Source organism: Heterocephalus glaber, unplaced genomic scaffold, assembly GCF_053883595.1.
Source record: "Heterocephalus glaber isolate CG9 unplaced genomic scaffold, H.glaber_assembly_v1.0 deba00001497, whole genome shotgun sequence".
Taxonomy (NCBI): domain Eukaryota; kingdom Metazoa; phylum Chordata; class Mammalia; order Rodentia; family Bathyergidae; genus Heterocephalus; species Heterocephalus glaber.
Window position 1 is genome coordinate 13,886,051 of NW_028258320.1, and position 20,125 is coordinate 13,906,175.

Consider the following 20,125-nt stretch of genomic DNA (forward strand, 5'->3'; position numbering starts at 1 on the left):
TGAGTACAAAAAGTATTCATGATACGTTGGGAAAGGTTTTATAAACTCAAAAGCATTTTATACGTGTAAAATTGTGCCTTTCCTGTCACCGGTGACACATACCTTCAATTTAGCATTGTCTCCCAAATTAAAGAGTATATTCTTTTCATTCCATTTTTAACAAGCTGATGATACAAAGGTTCAACAATCCTGTCACAATCTACTTATTTCTGTAGAATTCCAGTGTGGTGTTCACTTAACCGCACCATCTTCTGTTTTGTTTTCCAAATAGAAGCTCTTATAATGGTTGTGGTGCTCACAGGATGTGTCCAGTCACCAGCCCATGCTTCCGTCCTCCTGCCTCAATCCAACCCAGTCACACTGGTCTTCTGTCAGTTCCTGGAGTTCAGAGTACATTATGCCTTCTTGTTTGGAGGAGTTTGTGTTCTTGTTCCCTCTGATTGTTTGTTTGGCTTTTTTATGTTATGGCTAGATATTAATAATTATTTTTCAGACCTTGGGTCCCTAGAGAGTCATTTCATGACCATCATCTCTAAAATAGGAACGCTTCCCATATTCTCTTTCACAACACACTCTCTGGTCATTTCTACCTTGTTTTAAGAGTCTACTGGAGTATGTTAAGCACATAATAAGTACTCAGTAAGTATCTGTAGTAAATAATTAAATAAAGATAACTAGAAGACTCTCTTATCTGTTAATCGCTTCATCTATTTTTAAATTGTCCTCTTTTGGGATCCAGTCACCTATGAAGGCAGCAGCGTATTCTTTTAGCCAGCAGGAGCTGACCTATTGTCTTATTTTTGAGAACTGAATGATCATTTATTGTAATCTTTATATTTGTAAAGAACAAAGGAACCTTAGAACCACCTTAGAATTCTTGGGATATCAGTATTTCCGGAATACTCTCTCTAGACTTTCCATTGCTGATCAATGTGACTTTCTGGGATGATGAGTATGTTCTATACCCACACTGTCCAATAAAGTAGTCATTGTCCACTGAGGCCTCAGGACCTCAGGCCTAGGTCACCTTGGGAACTGAATTTTATTTATTTATTTATTTATTTATTTATTTATTTATTTATTTATTTGAGGTGGAGTCTTACTATGTTACCAAGGCTGGTCTCAAACTCCTGCGCTGCCTTAGCTTCCTGACTACCTAGGACCACAAACCTGTACTGCTGGGTCTGAACTTGAACTTTACATTTTATTTAATTCTAAGTAATCTTAATTAAATAGCCACATGTAGCTAGCGCATATTGTATGGGATAGCACAGGGTCCTTTTTTGCCAAGAAAGACTACCAGCCTGGGGTCTTTTGAAGAGTCAGAGCTGCGGGAGAAGCAGGAAAAGGGAAAATGATTGCTTTGTTTCCTCTATGAACAGAAGTATTATATCTTACAGACCTAAAGGAATATTTAAATTTCTTGCTTGGAATAATGATGACTAAATGCTCCAATAGAGAGTATGAATTCCCTTCATCATTTGGCATGTTCTCTGTTGGAGAGACAATGAATATCTATATTTAGGTTTTGGAGGTATTTCCTTCACTGTATTTAATTTAAATCAATTTGCAATAGTTTTAAAAAGGCTTCATAATGAAACATGCTTTTAAATATCTTATTTTTGTTTAGGTTCTAAAAATACAAACCTTTAATTGGTCCAGCTCAAGATAAGGTATATTTAAAAACACACTCAGTCTGAACTGATTTTCTAGAATAATAAAAAGGCCTTGTGAAACTTTTTACCCCAAGAATTGTCATTTTAAATTCTTAGCAGGTCTGTCATTTAAATCAGACACTATGCAATTTTCCATCACACACACACACACACACACACACACACACACACATCCTCTCTCTTCTGCTTTGTGCTCTGCCCAGCTCCAGTTTTTATCTCATTCTCCAGTGCCCTCCTAAGCTGCAGCTTCTCACTGAAAATTATCCAATTTATTTTAAAGGTTAAAGATTTTTTTAAAAAATAAAGATTATCTAAAATTTGCAGAGGTGCTAACCAGAATATCATAAACAATGCCAATGAGGACATTTCCTGATGAATAAACACTGGTTATTTTTAGAAGCACTGGATTGGTCTGTCAGCAGACAGATCACTAGTGGCAACACTCAATGGCTTTGGGAACTGATTGGGATTTATAACAGAAAATGAAGGCAGGACAGTAGTGCTGGTGGGAAGCAAGAAAATACTTTTCCTTTCCTTTAATCTTTTCATTTCTCTTCTCTTAGTCTTGCTTCAAATTTGGAGGTAACATTAAAGTTAGGAGACATAAAATGGAGATTTTTGTCTAATTTTGTCACATTAGACTTGAGAGCATTAATATACTTCCCTAGACAGAAAACTGATAGTGATGTATTCTTGTTTTACTCCTTAAGAATACTAAGTTCCAAACCCATACCTTCGTATTTTTGTCTAATGAACTAAGGAAACTTTGATGACATTATAAAATCACCTAATTTCTCTGACAGTGCTTCATACATGGATTGTATTTTATTAACAATACTTACTTGAGGCCATTCTACTCATGGCTCATATATATTCTGCAATGCTTGTAATGTTTTTGGGAATGCATAAAGGGATACATCAAGACACTATGTGCTTTATCCCACCAACATATCACTGTCAACATCACTGATAGAGTAGTTTTGCTATGTCAGGAGGTAATAAGGTATGCGATTATAATCATCATCACTTTGCTTATATGCTATAATCAATTATGGCAGATTTATGGCAAAAAGAAACAATTCTGAAACTAGTAAATAAGAACTAATGGAAAAGTTAATAATTAGTAGAAAATGGGAAAAATAGTTTATTGCTAAGTAAACCAGGCATATTCAGAGAAACGTACTTAAGGAAGAAATAAAAGTGTGAATTAGTTAGGCTTACTAAATTGTTTTTAAAAATTACTACGTAGGGCAGGGGATTTAGCTCAGTGGTTCTGGCGCCTGCCGCGCAAGCGCACGGTCCCGAGTTCGATTACCAGTACCAAAAACAATAAAAAAAGGCGGGAGGGGATTATTATGTAAAAGGTACTCTAGGACTAAAGGCATTTGTTCTGACACATATTGTATTTCTGTATACCTGCGAAACTGATTATTTTATAGATCCAAAATACATTTTTACGGTAACAGTAAATAGATGATATACAAACTAATGTTCTATAAGCTTTTATCTGTGGACAATTTTGGTGAATCAACAGTATTAATTTTTAATATTAAAACACCAGGGTCAGGGATTTAGCTCAGTGGTTTCGCCACCTGCTACGCAAGCTCAAGGACCCGAGTTTGATCCCCAGTACCAAAAAAAAAAAACTCACACAAAAAATCAGCAATATAACTTCAAATATACTAAACACACACACACACACACACACACACACGCACGCACACATTTTTTGATACAGGACTTTGCTATGTAGTTAAGGCTGACCTTGAATTCATTATGTAGCCTAGACTGGCCTTGAACTCAAGGTGGTCCTCTTGGCTGAGCTGCCCAAGTGCTGAGATCACAGGCATGTACTATGACACCTGGCTAATATTCTTATGATCAAAATATTTGGTTTTTTAAATTGAACACTCCGCTGGTTATATTTTAACCTGTATATCAATTGCTCGTTTGGCAAGTTGCAAAGTGAAATTTAAGTAAGATAAAAACCCCAAATCTAGTGAGTTATTCTTCTATATAACTAATTAACCTATATTCACTAGAATATTGTAAAAAAAAAAAAAAAATCAAACTCCTAAGAAACTACAGTTCCCCCAAACCAAGTGTCTGCGAGGCTTTTCTACACTGAAACAGTTCTTTCATAAGATCTTGAGAGAATACTTATAGCACATGCTCATTGTCTTCCTCTGTGAAGAAGCTTTAGTTTTTGGCTTATCAAGTCCTATGACATGGATAAAATACCCATGTATTTCTTTGTTGCTCAATAATGAATATGCCTTTAGTACATTTAAATAACAATTTCATCACAAATTCATATCTTTTCCTTAAGGGGCTCAAAGTACAATTGCTAGTATTATCCAATCAATGGTCACAGCCTCTATAGATTGTAGACAATGCTGAGTATGCAAATAAGGAAAGTTCCTACATTCCAGCTCTAGTCAAATTAAATTTAAAAAAATTACTGTCATATAATATTTCAAGTTACCATGCAGGACAAAGTATTCTGCACAGTTCTGGTTCAATAAATATACTCACAAACTCAGTTAATTCTCTGTCAATTAACCTAGGTTCATATTGAAGTCGGTATTTTCTAACAATCAATTGGAAGATGGATATTACAGAGATAAAAACATGGTCTTGACTGTTATCTTAATTTTGCCAACAACAACCACATGGCGTGTTAAATCATGACATGATAATGCCTCTACCAAGAAAACAGAATCAAGACCTGGAAATTAAAGCCAATTATCAATTTTTTGTTTCAGAAAATTTATATGTATATAATGTTATCTAAAAAAAAAGAGCAAGAGGGAGAGAAGAAAAAAAGATTCAAACAGGAAGTTCATATGAGCAGGATTTAAATTAATCAGTTCCTAACAATTGTTAAGTACAACCTTTTGGAAATTAATTTGCATAATGATAATCTACATGTGATAGGGTTGAAATTATTTAAGCGACATTATATTTCACTATTTAGTCTTGCTCCACCACTGCTTTACCAGTGAATCCTTATGAAATGTAATGCAGCTAATGAGGTAGCTTTTTAACTGAACAAACTGACAGGCCCCATATCTGCAGAGGCAGCTTGAAACCGTGCCCAACCTCTTGGCTTCCCAAGAGGCTTTTCAAAATTCAATAAATAACATCTGTAGGCGATGTTGGGTGCAGACCTAGTAGAGTGCGTCATAACACTGTGCTGGCAGAACAAAGAAACCATGACGACTGCCAAGTTTCCATGGCAACTGCTGCGAGGCTCTGAGAGTATAATAGCACATCAATCACTGTCCAAAAGAACTTCATTATCAGCTAGAAAAAACCTTTAGAATCTGTTTAGTGTGCAATTGTGGGTTAACTCACCTCAAAGCCTTGCTCTCTAGCAAAAGTGGCAGCTTCCTGAAAAAAAAATATAAAAGAACAGTTAATTACAAAGTGCTAGGTAATGAAGAAATAATCCATTTTGAAACTCATTCAAACAGTCTTCTTTTTACACAATTATCTCAATATACCCACAGAGTTCAGTTTTATTCTTACACCAAAAAGATTTCTTTTTTTTCCCTCTTGGCATTAAAAAAAAGGCAGCATAATGTCAACACACTTCACAAGTTGGAATAAAGAAGACGTAGTGCATGTTTTTACTGTAGCTGTCACAGTAAGTTCAGGTGTTCTGACCTCACCAAAGACAATTACCTGATACCTAAGGAACTTGCTTGTGGTTATATTTTTAATTAAAACAATACTTTTCAGAAAGCTCATCTTGTAGAGAAGTATATCTGCTAATCAATGTATAGATTCACAAAAAAAATCACCATTTTACATTTCTGATGATCAAATTTATATAGACAAGGATCATTAGTGGGTGTTAAATTCATTGGGTGAGAGGATGATGGAGAACTGGGTCTTTCCATAGAATCAAAGAATCACATTATATGCTAGTCACAAGAAGCATGTACAATGGAAAGATCAAGCTGTCATCACTGTAGCTCAGGGATGGGTCCCATCACTTATCATTGATAACAATAGGATCACCAAAGAGTCTCTGCCTTCTCTTATGATGCAGTATGAAGTTCACAGTGTCACTTATACAATATTCTGACAGAAAAATTTGACATGAATTAATCAAAACTTTAGTCTAAGTCAATCCTAGCTAACTGGGAATCTAGGAAAAGATCGCAAGTTCAAGTCCAGCCTAAGCAACTTTTTCAGATTCTGTCTTAAAATGAAAACAAAAATTAGGGGATAGAACTATAGCATATGGTTAGCACGTGCAAGGTCTTGGGTTCAACTCCCCCAATAACTGAGGAAAGAGAAAAAAAAGACACTTTAGTCCAACTACATGCAATCACCAAGAAACACAGAGGATGGGGGAAATAAAGAATACACAGAGAAAGCAAATGGTCAAATTTATAAGGTGCAGACATGTATAGGATAACTAGCTTAGTCTCTTTAACAAGTCAATGTCAATGATATAATGGGAGAAGGACAATGACCAAGAGCCATATATGAACTTTAATTAGGTCCTATTTTATTTATTTATTTATTTATTTGGTACTGGGGATCAAACTTGGGTCCTTGCGCTTTTGAGGCAGGTGGCCGAACCATTGAGCTAAATCCCCGGCCCAGTTGGGTCCTGTTTTAAACAAACCAGCTATAAAAAACATTTTGGGGACAACTGGAGAAAACAGAATAAAAATGGAAATTAAATGATATTACGAATTATCAATTTGATAAAGAAAATGCCCTTAATTTCCAGAGATGTATCCTAAAGTATTTAGGAATAAAATGCCATGAACTACATAAGTTACTTTAGAAAACTTTGTTAAAAAAATGAAATGAGGCAAAATTGGCTAAATATTACTATGAGATCTAAATATGTACATGGTACATGTGGGTTCAGTATCTCTACTATTTTGTGTGTCTGAAAAATTTCACAATGAAGTCCCCAAATCCCCAATTTCCCTTTTTATAAAGTGCAGTGTAACAAAAGTTGAATATTTTAGAAATGGCTAAGCAACTGTAATATACAAGTTCTTCTAGATTTTAAATATCTTAAGCACACAATCTGATAAACACTATTATATACCCAATGCATTCCTAACAGGTTATCAAATGGCCAAAAAAAATCTGTTCCCTCTTACTATCAGGCTTCTGCATATATTTTAATTTTAGGACTGATAGAAAATGGAAGCAATATTACTTTTCAACTCTTCTTCCCTCTTGAAAGTGAAAAAAATTGCAGACAACTGTCAAGAGCCTCTACATCTTAACTTACATTCCTCCCAAATTATCTTTGCCAAGAGATATTAATAGAAGGATGGGATTTGAGCCTGAGTAGTGAGCAGATCCAACTCAACTAAAACGACTGCTGCACCAAACCATGTAAGGGAGAAAGTACAGTCAGTGTCTCCAGCACAAATTTGGGAACTACCTACACATTGTGGAAAACACTGAGGAAGAAATATATATGTGTGCACTTATGGTCTAACATACCAATAACCTATAGACTTAAGAGAATCATTTTGAGGGTTTGGAAAGGTCAAAATGCATGATTACTGCTCAGCACTGAAGTTAACAGAAAGTGATAAGCTGAAAGTACAATTCCTTAGGCTATGAACTAGAGAAATATAAGGCTGACTAAGTCAGCCTCAGCTAGAGACCAGAAAAAAGAAAAAAAAGCAGAATTATGATCTTAACAAGCAAGGTTAGCCTCTTGACAATTTACTTAAAACAGAACTTTGTACATCACACAGTCAATAATGTTTGCTGGCTAGGATATCAAGGAAAAGGTTCAAAAGATATCAGTGCAGTGTCTTCCAAGCTGTCATAATTAATCAAACTAATTCCTATATAAAAAGACAACTGCAAAGGCCTGCTAGGACTACTTATTTATATGGAGCTTCATCAGAGCCATGAAAGAAACCCCAAGGACTATAGACAGTTAAAATGAATCTGTAGGACAAAAATCACAGTAAGAGATAAAGACCAAAAACCCACATATTGAAATTAAATTGTTTTTTAGTATCTAGTTTTGTTCATATAATCCTAAAATATTAACTATAATCTGGCGGGGTATAGTAGAACTAAATGCAAGATACATTAAATGTCAGATAACCATTTTGTAAGGAAACCAGGCCCCAGAGCATTTTCACATGTGTAAATAATTCCACGCACTGACATATTTCTGGCTGAGGAAGAACGCACTTAAGAAAAGTCAAGTCAATTTTCTATCTTAGTGCCCCCTCACACAGGTTTGCTGAGCTGTGCCCTATCAGTAAAAAGCTAAGCACTTGTTCTGTGGCTTAAAATGATCTTATCTTCTGACTTCCTCCCACCTCCCTTTGATCTTGGGCTGGTGCCCCAAGTCACTCCATTAGAGAAGGCAGCTGGCTCACATGACTACAGACTTTCCCACAGCTAACCTCTGATCTCAAGGTGTTTGTAGCTCCAATGATGGAACAACATTTATTTTTCTCCCTCAGAAAAACAAACAAAATAACACAGGGGAACAGTCTGACCCAGTAAGAATTTTAAGGAGAATTTTAGTTCTCAGATTCGTTGCACGATGCGACAGAAAGAAAAGGCATTATGTCAGAGAACAGGGAAGAAAGAATGGGCAGAGATGGTGGGCAGAAGAGGAAGGCAGGTTCCAAATACCAGGGTTAATTCCAAGCGAACTGATCATACTAAATTGAAAAGGACTTTTCAGTGTGCCATCGAAGGAAAAGTGAGAAAAGAAAACAAGCAAGTCCCCATCTGTGCTGCCCCAGGGCGCCTCGTACTGAGTTTCACAAATCTAATGAAGCAGTCAGGTTAAAATCCCACCGCAGAGTGGATGTGACATGTGGAGAACAGCTAGGGTTAGAATGGAGAAGCAGGGCGGTTCCTAATGCAGGTGATTATCCATGTGATAATCATTATATTTACAGGCTTTCCATTTTAGATCTGACATCAAAAATCACAAAGGAGGAGGGATTAAGGAAATAAACAACCGACACAGAGGCTTTCCTGCTCCCCTGAGAGTATAGCACTTTCATTCATGCATGACAAGCAACAAAAGCAAAACCAAACAGGCCAGGAAAGAGTATTTCTGAGAGGGCTGGATTTCACATTAACACTTCTTTCCATTTTGATAACTTTCACTATTATTCAGTTTCTCAGACAGGTCACATTTTCAGAATCAGTTCCCATTGTTGTCTCCGCTATAATACAGTATCATTTTGGGTTTACAATGAATGATACTCACATAATATGTCTTTTATAACAACAGAGTCATTTTTTTCTTCCTGGAATTGAGTGTTGTGAATCAAATGACATATAATTAAAGTCTTAGACTCTCATCCATACCACCCCACTTAGGATTTACAGTAGCCTGGCTGCTTCACCAGCCAGGCTAAAAGGGTGCTGATGAGACAACTCTCAAACATGGTTGTTGAGTTGAGGTTTAAAAAAGAAGGGTTGGAATTCACGGTTAATGAAAACTATGGAATGCTTATATTAAGAGCTATTTAAAGAGATTAGCAAGCTGCTATTAAAAAGCACAATTGTCAGATTATACAGGAAAGGAAAGAAATTTCACTGCATGTTTGTGTGTATGAAAGACAGCTTTCTCCTTTATAATGGACTGAGGAGAAAACTAGCTTACATTTCATCTCTTAATACCCAAGTTCTTATTTATAGGGAATCCCATAATCAATATTAAAGTAAAACTATAACTTCTTCATATTCATTTCAACAAATACAGTTTCTGTATACTGACCTCGTATCCCGAGACTTTGCCAAATCTACTTATTCATTGTTGGGAGGAGGGTTACTTAGGATCTTGTACACAAATGATTATGTGAATCATCCATATCAAGAGAGATAGTTTTCCGTGCTCCTACTAACCATACTATAAAGATATTGAGACGTTAACAAAATGCCTGTAAGGCAAAAATTCATCTCTTTGAGGAAGGGTATGACTACTGCATTAATGACCATAACTACCATAGCTCATGACCTCTGCCTTCACACTTCCAGCTCAGTTTTGAACCCAGTTTAGAACAATGAATTATCTGTCTGCTTATGCTAGCAACTTGCTTTTTTTTTTTTTTTTTTTAAATCTCAGACCTGAGAGGTACTGGGTGCAGGTTAAAACTTCATGTATTGAAACAATAGCAAGACGGTTCAACTTAGAACTAGAGGAAGATAACTTCAGACTATCCACCCACCCAAAACAGACGATGCTGATGTATCAGTGCAAGGAGGAAACAGCAGATTTTAATGAATATGGTGGCCTGGCTGTCACTGTGAGTCCTCTCAGTCCTCACCCAAGTCATGGAAGTCCACAGCTTTGGGAGAAGCCCTGGAAGAACAATGCCACTAGACTAGTTTTGCTTTTTTACTTTGTTTGTTCATCTCTCCACCCAACAAATATTTACTTTTTAAATGTAGTTTTAGGTTAACAGCATCTGTTAGTCCAGAGGCATATCATTGCTACAATTGTTGCAGACCTTAAAATGACACTAAACCAACTCTGTAAAACTTGAAGCAATACTTTAAATCCTAAATGGTGTGATATAGATGATAGTCTAAAACAGGATGGTACCTGGCTCTTTCTTTCTACGTCTAGATCTATATAAAAAAATCTCTCTAAAATGGGTATAGTGGCACATGCATGTAATCCCACTACCCTAGAGGCTGAGGCAGTAGGACAGCAAGTTTGTGCCTATCCTAGGCAACTTAATGACTTGGTGAGACCCTACTGCAGAACTTATAAATGAATGAATGAATGAATGGCTGGAGATTTAGCTCATAATGAAGATGCTGGGTTCCATTCTCAGTACTGCACACACACAAAAAACCCCCTCTATATAAGTCAATTCATATATTTGTAAATAAACTGAGAGTATAATGCTTTCTTTGGCTTTAAATGCAATGTAACAGTGACAGCCAAATGGAAAGAGTACAGCGTTTTAAATCAAAAGACTTGTACTGGGTCCAAGTTTTAGAACTTATTTGCTATGTAATCTTTCTTTATTAATAAAATTGAGTTCAATAATACCTATTTCATTTTATTGTTGCTAGGAAAAAATCAGATAATTGATGTGAAACTGTAAAATCTTTTCTTTTTTTTTTGTACTGGGAATTGAACCCAGGGCCTTTGCACTGAGATATATCCACAGCTCTTTTTCGGAAAATATTTTGAGACAAGGTCTCACTAAGTTGTCTCACCTGGGCTTGAACTTTGATCCTCCTGTCTCAGCCTCCCAGAAGGCTGGGATTACAGGTGTGTGTGCCACCGCATACAGTTCAGGATAATTTTAAAACAAAGAGTACATTTAATGATTTAACCCATCTGTGGATCACATGCAGAATAGGTAACCTCCAAAATGACTTCCCATGGTCTCTGATTCTGGCATTTAAACCTTTTTATGTGTGGTGTCTTCCCCTACAGTGTGTTAGACCTAGTGACTTGCTTCTAGGAGATATATAACAAAAGAGATGGATGTTTGCTTTGTCTTCTGTAACACATTTGATTTCTTCCTGAGCTCTTACAATAGAGGTAAGTACCATGCTGTTAGTGCCCTTAAGGAAAGGTACATGGCCAACACCCAGTGAGGATCTGAGCTTGCCAACAGGCACGAAGGAATACTTGGAAGTGAATTCCCTACCAGGTGAGCATCAAGATGACCACAGCCCTGGGCTAACACCTTGATTAGGGTCTTATGAGAGACCCTGACTTAGAAGGACTAAGCTAAGTTGTACCTGGAGTCCCAATTCTTTCTCCACATATGAGAGGGAACTACATAATAAGAAAAATTAGATACTTTTTCATTCAAATTATGTTAATGGAAACTTCAAAGCAAGTGTTAGCCGATCAATCAAATTCTGGAAAGAAAATTTAGATAAATGCTGCCTAATTGGTTTTAGCTACCTGATTAGGTTTAGCCATTTCTTCAGCAAGGATAAATTACCTGGAAAATATTATCCTTTGCATAGAATTCATTGTTTGGCATCAAGTTTTAAAATTTTCTATATCTTTGGTTACTCCAAAGTAATGATTATCTTACTGAAATTACAGTAAAATTCTTAAGTAGTGCTGGAATCCTTGGGTGAGAAAAAAATATGATTGAGTCAAAGTCTAATACCATGTATAAGGTGTGCCATAGCTGAAACAGTGATATTTCTGTTTAATGAGAAAGTAATTCCTGCTGCTTGTTTCTTTTCATACCATATATAAAGACTTACGTTGCTTAACCTTTTAAATGCTTTTTCATGCTGTTCTATAGACTATGAGATTGCCTTTTCTTTATGCTACCTACAAAATCATGTATACATTTTCTTATGAGACTATATTACTGTGAATACTTTTAAAATTTTTTATACTATTTCTGATGAGGAAATACTTCACATATTAGTGAAGTAAAATTTGTAAATGAAGTAACTAAGGCTGGAGAAAACTGTTAATAAAATCGGATCTCTGAGAATCTTCTATTAAAATAAATTTCATTCACAAAAATATCTGTGCTGGTTTTTCCAAGGAATATAATATAACTTTTTGGAGATTTTCAACCTGTGCTCTGACATTTATTACCATATGCTTCCTGTCTGCAGAATGCTGAATAGAAATATTATTTAACATTTATTGAGTGCCAAAAACTCTGTGGGGCAATGTACAGTCATAAAGACAGTCGTGGCCTCTATCCAATAGGTTTATAATAAAAATTAGATACACAGTATATAAATTACACCTCAATAAAGGACACTGAAAAAAACATCAGGCAGCCAAAACACAGGCCAAAAAATAGGGCTTACTTTACAAGTGATTGAACTTTTTCACAAAGTGGTTTAGTAGCTGATCTGTCTGTTCTAGCAAGGACAGTGTTCATTCCTATATGTAAGCATATTTTATGGTGGCAAAAAAAAAAAAGGTTGCAAAAAAGTGCTTCACCACAATTCAAGAGTGATTAGCTACTTAGACTAATTTCTTTTAGAATAATTCACATTTTATGTTTTTATTTATTTATTTTTGTTTTTTGGAGACAGGGTCTTGCTATGTATTTCAGGTTGGCCTTGAGCTCACTATGTAGCTCAGGCTGTGCTCGAACTTGCAGCAATCCTCCTGCCTCGGACTCCTGAGTGCTAGGTTTACTTGCCACCAACCCAGTTTCAATTAAAGATTCAAATCATTTTTGTTTACTCAACAAATATCAACTGTTTTCCTTTAAGAGTTCCTCTTTTCCTTTTTTCTGATTTAAACCTCAGAACTTCCCACCCTGAAAGGTATTAGTTTCATTTTACAGATGGAAATCTGAAGGTTTAGAGGTTAAAGTGCCCCAAACCACACAGCTGGTGATTTTTCCATCTGGGATTTGGGACTGAGGCTTTCTGAATTATCTGCAAGGTCTGCTATTTAGGTGCCTGAAAAAGTCTTTCTTGTGCATCGAAAGGTATTTTTGCTGGGTATAGAATTCTGGTTGATATATTTTTCCTATGTTTCAATGTGTAGCTTGCACTGTTCTGAGGAGAAGATTGCTAGCATTCTTCTCTCTTTTTTTTTTTTTTTTGGTACCGGGGATCGAACTCAGGTCCTTGCGCTTGCACAGCAGGTGGTGAAACTACTGAGCTAAATCCCTGGCCCTCTTCTCTTTTTCTTTTGTATAGAATGTCTTTTTGAAAGAAACCTGACTGCTTTTTTTAGCAGTTTGTTATTCTTAGTGTTTTGTAACTTGACTGTGAAGTGCCCTCGTGTTGCACCTTATTTTTTTCTTCTGTTTGTGGTTTGCTGATTTTCTTGGATTTGTGGGTTTCCAGTTCTCACCAGATTTTAAAATATTTCAGCCTCTATTTCTTCAAATTCTTTTTTGTGTCTTCCTTTTTCTCCCTAGGACCCCAAATATATACATTAGGTCATTTGAAGCTGTCCCACAGGTCACAGGTACACTGGTTATTGTGAGGGGTTCATTTTGAATACTGCTTACACCTTCAAGATCACTAATCTTCTCTTCCCTAAGGTCTCATCTTATCCAGTGTATTTTTCACTTCTAGAAGTTGGATCTTTTTACATTTTCCATGTCTCTCCTTAATAGGCTTATGGTTTTCTTTAACTACTTGAAATAGAGAATATATTTAGAAGTCCTGCTTTAATGTCCTTATAAAAAAACCTAAAATGTGTCATTTTGTAATCCTTTTGTATGGATCAATATTTTCCCTCACTATGGTTGTATTTTCTTACTATGTATAAAAGGCAATTTTTCTCTTCTTTTTTTGAATCCGGGGCCTTTGTAGAGCTATATCCCCCAGCCCCTTTGGATTTTTTATTTTGAGACAAAGTTTTGGTAAATTCTCCAGGCTGGGCTTGAAGTTATGATTCTCCTGCCTCAGCTTGCCAAAGTGCTGGGATTACAGGCACACGCCACCACATGTATGTATGAATGGTAATTTATTTATTTAAAATTTTTGTTGTTGTTGTTTTTTCAGACTGAGTCTTGCTATGTATTCCAGGCTGGCCTCAAACTCACGTGATCTCCTGCCTTGTTCCCCTAGTGTTGGAATTTCAGGTATGAAAACCATACTTAGCTCATGAATGATAAATTTTGATTGGATGACAGACATTATGAATATTTTGTTTTTCATTATATATTTGAGGTTTAGTCTTGAAATTCAGTTAGGTGAGTTGGAAACAATTTGATTCCATGATTATTTTGAAAAATTTTTCTGGCTTTTAATTAAGAGCCAATCTGATTCCCTACTGATGTGAATATCCTTTTGAGTACCAAAAAAGATTTGCCATTTTCTGGAATTTTCCCCCTCTAGTTATTGGGAGTCATAAACTGTTATTGGTCTTATGTGAGTCCAGGGAATCAATCTGTCTGTCCATCCATCCATTCATCCAGCATCTGCCTATCTGTCATCTATGTATGTATCTTATTTTTATGTATGTATATGGGACTGAGGATTGAACCCAGGACCTCATACACTCTAGGCAAGAATTCTACCATTAAGTTACATCCTCAACCTTTTAAAAATTTTATTTTGGGATGAGTCTCACCATGTTGCCCAGGCCAGCCTCAAATTTGTGCTCCTTGTGCCTCAGCCTTCCAAGGAGTTGGGATTATGGGTACATCCCACCACACCTGATGAGTTTGGGAAATACTGTGTCTGTGCTTTTACAGTGGCCTTATCCCTGGCTTTGAGTAGTTTTCTAACACACAGGAGTTGTCACTATTCTGCTAAAAAAGAGAAACCTTCTGGGCCAGGGATTCAGCTCAGTGGTTCCGCTGCCTGCCTCGCAAGTGCAAGGTCCTGAGTTCGATCCCTGGTACCAAAAAAAAAAAAAGAGGAACCTTCTGCAGCTATACAGTGTACAGTCTATCTGTGCAGCTCTCTCTGCTCTTTCTACTACCTTTTGGAAATTCTAGCCCTTTGGCCTAGTTCAATTTTCAGCATTGTCTTAATTCAATCTGACCATTCTGCTTGGGATCCCATTCCTACACGATGGACTGGAAACTGTCCAGGCAGAATGCTATGGGATTTATAGGGATTCCTCATTCTTTCTATTCTCTCTGGGATCACTGTCTGGTGAGGACTGTTGTCCAGTGTCGAAGAGTGTTGTTCTATATACGTATTTTTGCATTGTTGAAGTAGAGATGAGAAATCTGGCCCCTCTATTCCTTTATTTCTAGCACATATTCTATGTGGAGCTATATTAAAGTATAGACGATAAGGGATCCCGGCATGTTCAACAAATCTATAATCTTCCATTTATTGGTTTAAAAAGCTTACCTATCAAGCCAACAATAACATAGATTGACCAGACTTCTTAAGTGTCTCAAACCCTGCTCTTGTACCTTATTGAACAAAGGATTCAGTTCCTGTACTTATAGCTGTTACACTAAACTGTAAACATTCTACTTTACCAGTAATTGACAGTTGAAAGCCTCTGAAGAGGAACACTCCTAAGTGCTAAATTCTCCTTTACATATTCTACATTATTGTCATTTTCTTGCATTTTATCTTAACAACCAGAAAGTTTCAAATAGTCAATACAATCTACATTTTTTTTTCTTGATCCTCTATTCCAATCAAAAGAAAGCTCCACCATAATGTATGACCACTACACTATGCTAGGGTTAGCAACCAGCAGCTTGCAGGACAAACTGAGCTCACCATCTGTTTCTATTTTTTAAAAAATCTTTCTCATTCATTCATTCATTCATCCATCCATTCACTCACTCATTCATTCATTCATTCATTGTACTGAGGATTGAACCCAGGGCCTTTGTATGGAGCCATATCCCAAGCCTATTATTATCATTATTGTTATTATTATTTTGAGACAGGTCTCACTAAATTGGTTATTTCCCAGGTTGGGTTTGAAGTTGCAATCCTCTTGCTTAGTGCTGGGATTACAGGCATGTGTCTCCATGCCAGCTGCCACCTATTTTTAAATAAAATTTCACTGAAACACAGCAATGCCTATTTGTTTACATATTGTCTCTGGTTGCTCTTATGCTACTAGAGGAGAGCTGAAGTTGAGTAGTTTGACAAAAAACCACGTTTCTTGTCCCAACCTCACCTCAACCCCCAGTACTGACACTGAGGCCAGGAGTGCTCACCACTGAGCTATATTCCTGCTCTTTTTCTATTTTGAGGCATGGTCTTGCTAAGTTGTCCAGGCTAGGCTCAAACTTGTGGTCCTCCTGCCTCAGCCTCCTAGAATGCTTGGATTACAGGCATATGCCACCCCTCCCAGAAAATTGTGCATGTCTTGACAGGCCATATTTCCTTCATTTATTGGCAAAACAATCTAAAAACCAAATTTTCAGACAGGGAAGCACTGACGTCCTTGTTAAATAACTTTCTTTTCTTTTTTTTTTTTTTGGTACTGGAGATCGAACTCAGGACCTTGCACTTGAAAGGTAGGCGGCGCACTGACCTAAATCCCCAGCAATAACTTTCTAGTAATTCCTTCCCCTCAGTTCACATGTGCACCAGTGTCTACTACATTTTCCACATTAGCCCTTCCCAAGTCTCCAATGTGTAACAATCACTACCACTACAAATGCCACCTTCTAGGGCTAGTCTAGTGCCTTTAACTCATGGTAGTGTGCAAGGTCTGCAAATAACATTAAAAAACAAAGTGAAAACAGTATATAAGATACAGAAATGGATAAGTATATAGGATGCAGTTGGTTTTACTTTTTTTGTTGTTAAATCTACTGTGGGTAAAGTGGCAAATGTAAGTCATAAGATGTAGTAGTCTCTTACACCTAATGAAAAATAAAGGCAATTTCTTCCAGGTAAGAATATATATATATATATTTTTGTACTGGGGCTCGGCAGGTAAGAATCTTTACACATTTATATAAATATATAACACATCCCATCCAAATATCACCAAAATCACCATTATTTTCTTCATTCTTGCCAGGTGATTTATAGTAATTATGTACAAAGAATACCATATTGTTGCTGTTTTAGAAACAAATCAAATATAGACAACAACATTTTCACAATGATCACTGGAAAGTAACACGGAGAGCTACAGAAGTGATCAATACACGTCTCTTAAATAATAAAACAAAACTAAACTCCCACAACTACAAAAAAAAAAAAGAAAAGAAAATGAAAAAATTTAATATGCTGAAAGAGAAATCAACCAAATGTACAAGTTGGGCTATTAAAAAACATCACAGAAAAAGGATTGGAAACACTCAACAGAACACACAGTAGGTGTTTAATAAATGCTAAACTGAAAGCATGACTCTAACCTACCATTGATATATGAAAAAGAAACAGGCTTTAAGAGATAATGGATACTTCTGCAAAGTTCATACTGCATTTGATATTAAAATGGGAGCCAGTCACATGTATCTTAGTCTACAGAATAGAATGAAGAAACACATCTACCTTTCGATTTCTCAGACCTGTTGTTAGAGTCTGAGGTAACATTACTCAACTATGTGTAGGTGTTAGCACAAGAAGACATTGGGAATTGCAGGTTGTACAATGCAGCGGTAGTTACAAAGTACTGGAAGTTTTATTGTAATAAACATTAGAAAATGACTCGGCCAGAGGATGCAGATGAAATGTAGGATTATTTTTGTTAGTAGCCATTTTGACTTATTGCATGCAGTATTGCAAATTGGCTTCCACCTACACCTATCTCAAGAAACTGTTTTCCCAAGGTCACCAAAAGCAGACTTTATTTTTGGCCTTTCAAAATAAGACCTGATCTCATTTTTCCAGGGAAAAAGGATTTCTGTATAGTGCAACGGTTAGGGATATTTATTCTAAGAAATGAGTAATCACTGCCCTGTATTCTTGCAGAGATTTAATTTTAAACACCACCAAATATTTTTGTGCTTCCAATTACTCATTTTTTAGGTAAATATTTTTCCTTTTCAGGTCTTTGTCAGTTGTGCTCACTTATTCCTGCACATTCAAGCCTTTTCATTTAGATCTTCTAATTCCATTGGATAATCTAATGTGTGAAAAATAAGATTTTTTTTTTTTTTTTGGAGACAAGTCTCACTATGTATTCCAGGTTGGCCTTGAACTCGCAGCAATCCTCCTGCCTCAATCTCCCAAGGGCTGGGATTACAGGCATGTGCCACCTCTCTGGGTGAGACTACTGATGTTTTAGAATTTGATTTTTTCATCCTTTCCCAGAAAGTCTGTCTTTCTACTGCATATTTTCTTTCCCTTTCTCATCCCTCTTTCTGTTAATTATTTTTTCATTTGCCAAATTCCCAACAGTTAGTCATTCTCCAGAAATTCTGTTGTCAATCTTCTAATCTTTTCTCTCTTTACTTTTCAGAAGTGGGCAATTTCATCTATTTCCTTCATTTGACGCCATTGGTAGATATCTTGTGTTGCTTCCTGAGTCCTTTTGACACTTTTCTCTTTACATGTGACAAGTCCATTTTGTAAGCACAGACTTTTAGCATATACATAGTTGTTTCTGATTCTGACTTAAAACTAGGTCAAATCTGTACTAACTCTTGCATATATGTTTGTAATAAACTTTTAACCACTAATACTAGTCTCACCCACTCTGAATGAATCCTTGCACACAACCATCAGCCTCCTTAAATACCAAGTCTGATTAGCCTTTGCTTTAAGAGCTACCTACTGCTTCCTGTTAAAAGTCCCAAATCTACAGTCTGACTTTCAAAGGACCTCCACAAGGCGCTCCTATTTTTCCTTTTTAGCCTGATCTTTTATTATTCTCTTATACATGTACCAGATGCCACTCAAACTAGAATATTTGCTATTCTCTGAACATGCCTCAGGCTTTTTTGCCTTCATGCTACCTTGCACATGTAGGCACTAAATGAATTAGAATACTTTCAGCTACTCTTGTCAAAATCCTACCCATCCCTCCAGGGTTAGTTCAGCCATCTTTCCCTAAACAGAAAGCCTTGAATAGTTCATGGTCTCTTCTTTCTCTGCCTCCATTAAGTGGCTTCCTGCACTGCACAGGAATTTTGCTCAAGTTGTAAAGGCTTCTCTTATGGCAACTGTATGTAGATTGGAAACAGTTATTTGTATAGATAGCTTATCTCCCAGACTAGACTATAAACTCAGTGCTGAAAAAATTTTCATTTTATATCTTTGAAGCATCTGATATGTTACTCTGCACAGAATAGATAATAAATGCTAGATTTCCCAAATGATACAAACAAAGAACTCACATTAAGGGGGGAATCCCCAAATGTTTCTGCATGACATTTATGTTGACTTGATTTCTTATGGTTCATTCTTTATTTTTAGATCACTGTTGAGTGACACTAGTGCTCTGCACAATCTCTTATGCAAGTTCTTACATTGCACATTATTTGTGTTTCTTACCTAGCTTATCAGTTTCTTGAGAACAAAGTTTTGTATCACTTCCTAGAATTATCCCTCATACAAAGTATGAACCAGTTAAATGTGCATTACAATTGGGTTAAACTGATGATTTTGACAGAGTCTTTATTAAAAAGAAAAAGATCTCTCAATCCCCAAAGGATGATACCTAAAAACTTGGGCAATTTTTGGTTTGATGTGTACTGTGAGAATATATATATCATCCATATTTTCTATCATACTTGTGGTTGTCCTGCTCTGGGAAGTTATGCTAAAGAATTATTATATTAGGGCCGGGGATTTAGCTCAGTGGTTCCACCGCCTGACTCGCAAGTGCAAGGTTCTGAGTGTGATCCCTGGCACAAAACAAAAAACAAAAAACAAAAAAAAAACCCCACAAAAAAACCCCCAGAGAAGTTAATATTTTTCTGAAAGAAAATTTTATTTAGAATTTTTTTACTATATTTATATTTTCATTTTGGGTACCAGGGATCGAACTCGGGACCTTGCACTTGCTAGGCAGGCTGCGGCACTACTGAGCTAAATCCCCGGCCCCTATATTTATATTTTCAAAGATGTATACAGTCTAGATATTAAATATCAATGGGCATATTCCAGCA

At 36.4% G+C, this 20,125-nt stretch overlaps 1 protein-coding gene across 5 annotated transcripts in view; it reads right to left on the reverse strand.

The window, feature by feature from the left end:
• Adk (adenosine kinase) overlaps positions 1–20,125 on the reverse strand; it is a 538,665-nt gene that overhangs the window by 100,970 nt on the left and 417,570 nt on the right. For all 5 annotated transcript variants that reach the window (XM_004846317.3, XM_004846320.3, XM_087185402.1 and 2 more), the window contains one exon: positions 5,034–5,069. In XM_004846317.3, coding sequence (XP_004846374.1) covers positions 5,034–5,069 — 36 coding nt within the window. The remainder of the gene's footprint in view (positions 1–5,033; positions 5,070–20,125) is intronic.